Source organism: Callorhinus ursinus, unplaced genomic scaffold, assembly GCF_003265705.2.
Source record: "Callorhinus ursinus isolate GAN/ISIS: 27379988/994484 unplaced genomic scaffold, GSC_fseal_2.0 scaffold10, whole genome shotgun sequence".
In the NCBI taxonomy this organism is placed as follows: Eukaryota; Metazoa; Chordata; class Mammalia; order Carnivora; family Otariidae; genus Callorhinus; species Callorhinus ursinus.
Genome location: NW_027397072.1, coordinates 82,078,092 through 82,088,792, shown reverse-complemented (window position 1 = coordinate 82,088,792; position 10,701 = coordinate 82,078,092). Strand labels below are relative to the sequence as shown.

General features: G+C 40.6%; 2 protein-coding genes across 2 annotated transcripts in view; one reads left to right on the top strand and one right to left on the bottom strand.

The window, feature by feature from the left end:
• Positions 1-10,701, top strand: part of LOC112821706 (large ribosomal subunit protein eL19-like) — a 475,653-nt gene that overhangs the window by 37,669 nt on the left and 427,283 nt on the right. The window lies entirely within an intron of this gene.
• Positions 4,010-10,701, bottom strand: part of SLC9A2 (solute carrier family 9 member A2) — a 96,662-nt gene continuing 89,970 nt past the window's right edge. Inside the window, 3 exon segments of the mRNA XM_025869073.2 lie at positions 4,010-6,678; positions 7,998-8,088; positions 9,590-9,721. Coding sequence (XP_025724858.1) covers positions 6,308-6,678; positions 7,998-8,088; positions 9,590-9,721 — 594 coding nt within the window. The 3' untranslated portion in view covers positions 4,010-6,307.

Genomic DNA, 10,701 nt, shown 5'->3' with positions numbered 1-10,701 from the left:
AGGACTGAGCTTCTGTTCTCACAGGCGTGGAGGGAAGCCACTGAAGAATGCATGCTGGAGAGGGCTCTGTGGACCTCCCGTTAAAGACTCCTTGAGGGCAGTCATCCAAGAGGAATGAGAGGGAGAAGTCATGTGCGCTGAGGGAATCAGGTGGGGCACAAACTCTGAAAGGCCTGGGGACTGGCAGCTTGTGACCTCCGGGGAGACACTGGACAGGCTGTGGGTGACGCCCAGGTGTCTGGTCCGGGCAGAGCTCAAGCAAGGTTAGCTGGTAATGAGTGTTGAGGCCTCCTTCCCCGTTCTGTTAGCTGGCAGAGAACATGTGGGGGCATTTATGAGAGTTCGTTCTCTGCATGTTCTGAATATTAAGAAAACGTCTTTTCCCAAGGACACTTCTCTAAGAGATGTAGACACCTGTGGGGGTGGGGGAGTCAAGCCACTTAGGGGAAATTTCAGGCTTTTGGGCACCTGCTATAAGAGGATAGCTTTTTATTTGGAATGTATAGCAAAAGCCAGCATGGTGATTCCCCGTGCCCTCTATCCCCAGGAAACCTTAGCCTCTCAGAAATTTCTGAAGTAAGATTCCCACAGATCTAGCCAGGATGATGTATAAGGCAGCTCTTCTCAGAACAGGGTGATGGACTGAAAAAATTGTTTTTCTGTCCTAAAATTTAATTTTTCCTGAAGAACTTGCCAGCTACATGGTAATGATTTTCTTTAATAATACAATCCCTTTAAAAATTGTAGCAAAGTGTTATTTATTCTGACTGTAATTTTTAGGAGCTATTGCTGTATCCTGATTGTATACGTTAAGTCAGGGTCCAGAATCTCTTGAAAATGTTAACCTCCAGTTATGCCAAAATACGTCTCAATAGTAAGAACAAGCTTTTGGCTTTTAAAAACATATGCTAATACCAAATGTATACATAATCTGAAATTTATTGCACATCTTTGGTAAGCAAATTGTTTTGACATCTCATCAGTAGGATTTATTTTTTACTTAATCAGGTACACAAATACTAACTTATTTTAACACAATATTTTACTTTAGGTTTCTCATTTTTCCCAAACAGATCATTCTAAACTCACCACTTTACAGACACCTTGTGCGAAGACAATACAGACAACTTCTGTTTTCCTGATTCAGTACATTTTAAGAAATAATGCTGATTTTAATTTGGAATTGGATAGTCTCAAACAGCTTGCGCTGTTCCTCGAAGGGAAAAGATAATTATAAACATTAAGGAAGGAGGTGTTAATTATTCCCCATAATTATATAGCATAAACTATAGCATAAAAGTGGACTAAGGACGTTGTTAGAATAAAAAAATGTATTTTGATCAGCCTTGATTTAAACTATACTGATAAATAAAAATCCTTTTTTCCAAAGCATACGCTGTGGAGGGAAAAATAGTTGAAATACCTGTTAATAGTTGCAGTTTACAACATTGAATAGGAGATGACCTTTCTTTAGGCTTATCAAAGAATCTCTTCCATTTTGAATCGCTGGGACTCAGGTGCTTACCCAGACTGAGAATTTCTTTTTTCGTGTGATAGCTTACCCAGTTAAACCTATCCTGAGTTTGCCTAAAGAAACTGAAACCACGTGAACTATCCAGAATGAACCTGATGTAATAAATGCATTTGCTGCTATGGGGCCTGGCCCTTGGATCTGAGTGCACGTGAATGGGTGCATGCTCCAGGCTTGCCTTGGTCTGTGAGGTGGGCTGAAACATAGGCCCGGGAATCATAAGCCAATTTCTGACAGTGCCAGGTGGTCATGACCCAGAGAAGGGTGAGCGTTTTCTCCTGGTCACCTTCAGAGCATCTTCACTGTGCCATCTTTTTGGAATGAACAAAATGATAAAGTATGTCAAGTTGTAACACCTTCAAACTAACTTTCCAGCTAAAGGTAAGGACTTGAACTGGATGCCCAACAGTCAGAGGTACATAATTGTGGTAGCAAGTACAGTAAACGGTGTTGAGCAGGTGCCAAAAACTATGTTAGTGAAAACCTAAAAATTTGATATGTTGGTCCAGAACCCTGCATAATCTTTGCAGACCATTTGGTAAGACAGTGGATGGCATTCACCTAACTTGTCTTGCTTGAGTTGGCTTGGGAAGGCAGCATTTAATATTCCAGAGCATGCATGATCTTTGAAGCCTTTACAAGGATCTGTTTACATAGAGAAAATTAATGGACCAGTTATAATCTTCATTATACTTCTTTAATACAGTTAACAATGTTAGCCCTGTTTGAGATATTATGTGTATTTGAAACTAAAGCAACTGAAATTTGTAATACTCTTAAATTCTTACCTTTCACAAATTCCAGCTATCATGACCCCATTTTAGCACACATGAGAATGGTTTTGATATACAAATGTAAAAATCGGAAATGGGGGGGCTGTACTGGTTTCTTGTGATGCATTATTTTCTCCATAGTGATTAATTTCATTTATGTTTATTCCATTAAATGTTTCCACTCCATACTGATTTAACATAGACTTTTGTACATTTCACAGAAACCAAGAAAAATTCCTTGTTGGTATACATACATAAAATTTCTGTTTGGCAAGCAGAGTTACCAAACTCTGGATGCAGAGAGCCCTCATTTAAATTACAAATTTTGTTACCACGTCGTGTAGTGATGACATAACAGGATCCCCTGACACAACAGGGGAGAAAAACATTTGCATGTTTAATTCAGGGCATTTTGTTACAGTAGTGAAAATGAGAAAAGTCACCGCCGAGGTGTCTGGCATTCTATCTCCTGGGCATCTCATTTCTCCATACCACACAATACAAGGATAACAGATCCCCATGAGACCTCTGTGACCTAAAACCCCTGAAGTCGGTTCTCAGACATTCAAAGTCATCAATATGCTGTGCAGATTGAAAATTCGATAATCCATTGACAGCAGATATATTAACTCTACACATAGAAACTCCTATTTCTCTGAGCAGACAGGTAAGAGAACTGACCACAATTTCTCGACTATTTTTAGAGGTAGTAAAATAGAATTTTCTTTGAAAAAATTGTAGAAAGTTAGAAGACAGAAGGGATCCAAAAACCATGTACCATTGCAACATTAAAGAAGACGTTCAAAACTAACCATGTGGGTGCTTCGTCCGCACATCTGCAGGGGGTGACCACGTTTGAGGGGGTCAGCCACGTGTGGACTGAATGACATTGGAAAAAAATCTGAAGGGAGGTGTCCCTTCTCTTGAACAAAGAGCTGTGGTCACAGCCAGGCAGCAGTTACCCAGATGGGGCTCTCTCTGCCTTACAAGTAGATTGAAGAAAGGGCCTGGTTAAGATGTCAGATACAAAGTACCAGCAAGCTACACGTTTTGCTCTAAAAGTTAGACACACACACACACGCACACATACAAAATCTCAGATCATCAGACAGTTGAGTCCTGAGCGTTTCTCGTTCATCTTAAAGGGAATCAACATACAATGTTCAGGCTTGGGCAGATAATGCCAATACCTACTTCAACCAGACAAATCTCTTTAATCACTCTTCAGAGAAGAAAGTCAAGTGTGAACTTTGAACTAACAAAATATTACAGTTCTCACACTTGTTTATAAAATGCCAGTTTTAACATAAACATGATTTGGGCAGCACGACAAATGGAAAACACACTGAGACATGTAATAAATAACTTCTCTATGCTCTTTATATAAGTAAACACTCCCCTCCCCCACTACAAAGCTTAGTAAAAGCCAAAGGGAATTTCATCCCAGATATTCTGGGGGCTTATACACAAAACGCGCATGTTTTTAAAAGTTTCGAACTTTGGAGCCACTTTCTAGTTGTTTACTAACTGGCCTGTTCCCAACAGTCAGCCCTTAGCATTACAGGTAAAGAAATAAGCCTAGACTGTGCACTTACAGGTAGTTCAAGTCAAATTTGTTGCAACAAATACCAAAGACCCATCAGAATTCTATAGTCCCACTGGAACTCTGGTTGGATCAAGTATTGCTTGAATTAGGGGAGTCATTTACAAAGGGTTGGAGATGTCTGCAGTACAGAAAATTTAGACTTTTGATATTTATAGGGTTTCATATTCTCTCCTATAGTGTCTAGAACTTAATTTTATTTGAAGAAAAGAAAGTATAGAGAAAAAGCGAAATGAAGTCAAATTTATTTTTCATTGCTTTTGTCATTCAACAAGAAAAAATTAAACTGGTAAGATGACACAAGTGTTTTGTTTTGTTTTTTTAATTTACACAATGTCAACCAAATTATTGACTTTTAATCAGTGCAAGCTGAATTTGGTCTACCTGCTTAACAAGAAGAAATTTAATAAAAACTTTCATGTTTTCTCCTTTGGTTCCAGAAAATTAGACTCATTATAATATTTATTATTCTAGGACACCAGGAAATATCAGGAAATTTATGTTTAAGGTCATTTTCCACTTTAAACTTTCTTTTCATTAAGTTCTAAAAATTTACTCCTGGCATTCTCAAAAATATACATCCCATCTCTTGATCACATTCCTATAATAAAATTCTAAGTTAAAAGTCAATTTCTTTTCAGCAGATGAAATACATATATATTTTTATATAAATATTTTCATGTAAAATTAAAGTATTTGGCACAGAGTCCTAAGCTTACAGTTTTCAAATGGTGTCTATCCTGCTCTCCACTGATCAACGTGGAAGAATTTGGGAAGGAAATTGTGCTCTTCATGAACTTGTACCTTGTATGTTTACCTTTCCCTCTGCCTCACGCCCAATGATCTAGCAGTATTCCAAGACTGTAGAAGATGAGAGAAAGGGTAGATTTATTTCTCCACATCAGTGAGGATAAAGGAAGGGGATAAGAGAAGCAGCCCTGGGGATTTCTGAGTACAGAATTTTCCTGTTTAATTCATTCATGTTTTCCCACTAACAATACTGTGGTCATTTGTATCCTTTGCTATATCCCCAGTGTGCACCCAGGGGCCTATATGCATGGCCTCATTTGCATTTAAACCCAGACATTTCGAGTCTTATTCCAGTCCAGTTTTTAAAGAGGAGATTTTTTGGGGGGGGCGGAGGGGAAAAGCCAATAAAACCTCAGTTTAAGATGGAAATTCAAATATTAATCTTTAATGATTATATTCCACTTTCCACTGTACTTTTAAAAAGTACTCATATGAGTAGAATCCATTTTTATATTAAGAATTTGAGTCACTACTTTATTGAGGGTGGAAAGGTAACAAATTACAGACTAGTGCAAAAAAAACAAAAATAGAACTCCTATATTCTCCAAAGTGCTTCCTGAATAAATTTCAAAACCTGAACTCTCACCAATTTGTTAAACATTGGAATACTGTTTATATAAACTGTCTGCTTGGAGCCTCTGACCTGTTTTCAAAGTTCTAGAATGTTCTACAGAAAAATTCTAAAGCAGGTAGTCATAGATGGGCATGAAAGGGAATCTTCTGCATCCTCCTTCCAGTATTGCACAATATAAAACCTGCCAACAAGTTGTAAGCAGGTGCAGCCTTGTCTTCCCACATACAACATGAGGCCCACACGTTGAAACTTCATCAAAAGCTGCCACCGAGTCTGTCCTACGTCGTGTCTCCCACACAGCCTTTCTCTTTGCACCAAACACAAACGAGAGATGGAATCTCTCGGTCACCCTCAAATGTACGGTAGCATGAGGAACAAATTAAATCCAGATGACATTATTTCACGGGAATCTGCACTCTGGGAGCCAGGCCTCCTCATCTGCCCAGACGTTCTGACTGCCTCCGCAGGCTGAGCTCACCAGGCATCCCTGCTCCATGCTGTGTTCTCCCTTTACCCACTGCTGATCAGCTCAGAATGGGGAAACACCTTGACTCCAAGCAGATGGCCCACCATCCTCCTTTACGCCTTGGAAAGACGTGGAGCATTTTTAGCGCCCTTTGCTTAAAAACTGATTACAGATATACATAGGTTTCCATAAATAAAATTTGAGGCATGTATGTATATATTAAAATTTTCACCAACATGGGTGTGTTCAAAATTTCAAGTTCTGTCATTCAAGTTCAATAAAGGCACACAATTTTTTTTCTTTAGGCTTACAAAGAATACAACTCTTAGCGAGAAGTCATAAAAGGCATTTTATGGGGCTTTTTTCTTTGATTTTCCTCCTCTTGGGTTAAGCATTCATCCCGTCAATCAATGGCATGACTCTACTACCCAAAGAAAGTATTTAGATGCATAGAGGGTATTAAATGGATCCCACTGTTGTGTCAGGTTTCAGCGTAACAAGCCCCAGCCATGCCGGGTCAGTCACCCCAGGCCTGCTTTGGCCATTTCCATTAAGGCTTCTCACTTCCAAATCGGGCTTTCCGGTTGCCAGGTTCCGATGCCCTCCGGACCAGCCTGGGTGGCGGCTTGGGTCGGACGCCTTCAGTCCCACGGTCTTCCTGCACTGGGCCAAACTGGCCTTTGGAGAGAAGGGGCTGCCGCAGCACGCCTGGGATTGGGGTGCCCCCCTCTTTGCTGTGGGGAGCTGGAGGGGTACAAGGCTGCCCCTGTCCGGAATCAACGTCTACCTCGTTCTTCCATTCCATCTTATAGGACTGTGGGGCTTTCTTTGAGAACTGTTCTGGCAAGAAGCGCCTTGCTCGGGGCTGCAAATTGAGGACGGTGGTCCCAGCGTCTGTCTCTGAGTCGCTGCTATTGCCGCCTGCCACAGAGCAAAAGAAGGACAACACGGGCAAGCATTTTAGAGAGAAGGGACTGTAGGTGACTCAGCGGTGCCTGAGTAGGCCCAGCACCTGCTGTGCCCTCGGGCCCTGGGGGCTGGGCATGGGGCGTCAGAGGGCTCACTACCTCTAGCTCCCAGACCTGGGCATGAGGCATGATCTCTGTGGGCCTTAATGTTGAATGCTCACACCCACGTTGAAGGGCTTACTGTCATGATAATAAGCACTTTTAAATGCATTCACCTATTTAATCCTCACAATCCCCCATTTGCCAGGGGAAGTCACTGAAGTTCAAGAGGTATTAGTGAGCGGTGGAGCTGGCTAGCAAAGTGAGTGTCTCAGGCAGCAGCAGCAGCACTGGGTTCCCACCTGCCCCAGCAGAACGCTTCCAGGAGGGCTCAGCTCCGTGATTGGCACACAGAAAGAGCAGCAATTAGCTGCTATTATGAAAACTCGTGACTTGATCTGGAATCTCAGAGACAACCTTCTTTATCTCCTTTTTATTTTCATAAAAGAGCTGAAACACCAATATGCACTTTCCAAACAATGGGACCGTAGATGGGACACATGATAAGCACTAGCTAGTTGTCAAAATTCAGGTTCTAGAGAACGATGGGTAGGACAGCTGGTGGGAGCTGAGATTCTCATGGATGCGCGCTGGTGACATGGCCCTGCCCTAAGTACTCAGTGCTGCCCGGCCTCCCTTCTCATTTCTCATCTCACCATCATCACCACCAGCCATCATCAGACTTTCCTCTTCTTGCTTATTTAAATAAACAACCAAAAATAAAGGGGGGGGGGGCTCTTACATCCCACATTTTAATAACATGGTATCCTAATATACGTCCTCTGGGGTTCACAGAAAATGGCTTGGAGACTACATGAAGATTATCATTAAGTCAAGAGATATTAGACTTTATATGCCAAAGCTTTAATGATTTGGGGCAGAAGTAAAATTTATGGCTGCCTGTATGAAAATATATGAAAATTGTAAAAATTTAAATACACCTTTGCAAATTTACAACTTTCTGTTTACCTGTTCACTAAGCACAGGTAACAGCGTTTGCTTGTGCTATATCCAGTAGAATTATTATGGGAAAATAATGGACTCAGTTACTTTTAATGTGTACAGAAGCTCCATCCAAAAAGCTTACGATGCTAATAAGTCACCACAGTCTTATTGTAGACTTGCAAATCATTAATCTCATTATCCTTAATGAAGACAAAGAATGGGGAAATTCTCTATTGTATGAACCTTAGTAGATAAATTTACTCATTCTGCGCCAACTGAATTCATTACCTGCATTAGACATATTCTTTTTCTTTTGTAGCTTTTCTGGAAGCTTTGTGTTTTTGGGTAAGGACAAATATCGAGAGGTTGAAGTGGAAGCCTGTGGAAAACATGGAAAATCTTATTTAGACTATGCAGATGTCATTTATTGTGTATCAGAAATTTAAAATCTTATGTCAAACCCTGATGTTAAAAATTAAAATCATACTTCTCTGTTCCGAAATTACTTTGTGAGGAGCTGTGGGGATGGTGAATAAAGCTCCATGCAATAATTATTTCACTTAAAACAACAAAATCTCTTCTAAAATGTAATAGAAATCAGTATTAAGGAAAATGAAAATAAAGTGGGACCATTAGAAATAAGAATAATGAAATAATAATGAAAACCACTGAGTCTTCTTAAAGAGAAGCTATAAAGACACCTATTTATACGAGTATTACTAAAAAAGAAGTAGAACCTATACATATAGAAAGAAAATATATGAAAAATATAGCATGTTTAAGTTTTAATTACTTTAGTGAGTCTTGAAAATGACAGAATGAAAAGTATTACCAAAGCTAATTGGCTGACAATTCAAATGCCATAATCTCTGCTTTCTTTAACTCTTCATCAGCTCTGCCACATTTTCACATTAAAAAAAAAATAATAATCTCCTTGTTCACATATTACCATTTTGGTCTCTGACGACCCAATACAGAATATTATTAAAAATGAGATGCAATCCAGGAACGCCTGGGTGGCTAAGTGAGTTAAGCATCTGCCTTCGGCTCAGGTCATGATCCTGGAGTCCTGGCATCGGGCTCCTTGCTCAGTGGGAGCCTGTTTCTCCCTCTGCCTGCCCCTCCCCCTGCTTCTGGGCTCTCTCTCTCTAACAAATAAATTAAAATCTTAAATAAATAAATAAATAAATAAATAAAAAATGAGATGCAGTCCTAAAACTAATGCAGACTTGTGTGTCAATTATACTCAAAAAAATAATACTAAGATGCAATGTCTGCTGTGTGAAATCAATCGTAATATCATTTAAAAATGATTTTCCTTGTCTGGTGACAGTGCCCTGCGCCAAGTGAAAAGGTGGACACTCACAGCCCTCCGGCTGCTGTGATTCTACAGTTGCAGCACAAGCAGCTTGCCCATCTCTGGGCTGCAACCTCTCCCTGGGGAGATCAAATTAGACTTTCCAAATGTAGCTTGGTCCAGCCATGGTGTTCAGATTTGCAACTTGACTGACCCTTTCCTGTCCTCCCAGTCTCCCTCCTCAAGCACTGTTTTTCTCCATCACACTCACTGCCTACTAACATAATGGGTAACGCATTCCCTTGCCAGGCACCTTCTCCCCCACTAGACTATGAACTCGACAAGCAAAGGTATCTTGGTCTGTTTCGTTCAGCAACATATTTCAAGTGCCTACAACAGTGCCTGGAATACAACAGATGTTCTAGAAACATCTAGAAAGCCTTTATACTTTGTGTCCCGGAATTCCCATGAATCAACCCTCAGCGGCCATTCTGTCAGTAGGGCCTCCAGAATGGCTGTTGGCTCTACTCTTGGAAGCCTTCCTCCAAGAGTAGACAGACAAATGGTAACAAACAGCAGTTACCCTGCGTTCCTGGTTTAAACTGCTGTCTTTCCTGATACTTTCTCGCAAACTGTGCCTCCGTCTGATTAGAATCTCCTTGGCTTGTCGCTCACTTGTGTCAGTTGTCAGATTGTGTCTGTTGTAGGACAAAGTCTGAAATGAGAACACAAGAGACATTTTGCAAGAACTGATTGCTACCCTAGAGATCCCAAAATGTTACTATGTTGCTTTGGCTTTGCACCTGAGTAAGGCACTTAAGGAATGTGCAGAGCAGAAATATAAATAGAAAGCATAAAAGTTAACATGCGTGAAAAAAAAGTTGACATTCATTCCAAGTTTGAAAGCACTTGTCTTCTAATAAAAGTCTGTAAGTTATTTTTCACTGCAAAGTGTGATCTTCATAAATCGAAAGAATGACAGAATTTATCAAGCACTTCTATCTACCTTGAACTACTCTGTATGTATTTAGCCATCATTAAAGCTGGGGCAAAAATACAATTTATCTTTATACATTCTCTACTGAATAGGAATTACTGGTGTAAAAACAAACCACTTTGGGCCACTTGGTGGTGCCATGTCCTTTTGATTACTTAACACTTCTTTTCAACTGGGTTGTCAAACTGGAAAAAGCTGCTGCTAGAACCAGCAATAACCACGTGCTAGTATTTGAAGCAGTAAAATTTCTAAACCAGGGCTGCACATGGCATACATTTTTAGTTTTATAAGTTTCCTAAAATGAATTGCAATTAGTAATCAAGTTCATTTTCTGATAGAATAAATATATACTTCCCTGCCGAAGGCAGGGAGCCATCGGCTCAGGTCATGATCCCAGGGTTCTGGGATGGAGCCCTGCATCGGGCTCCCTGCTCGACGGGAAGCCTGCTTCTCCCTCTTCCACTCCCCCTGCTTGTGTTCCCCCTCTTGCTAGCTCTCGGTCAAATAAATAAATGAAATCTTAAAAAAAAAAAAAAAAGGTGCTGTAGGGAAAATGCGGAACAGTAATGAGTAATGGAATGAGGACAGCCTTTGGGGAGACCAGCAAGGACCCCATACATAGAAATGACCCCAACAGGAGTGAGGAAGTCTCCTGACATACTGTGTGGACTGTGTGACACCTCCCCCCTCACTGTACC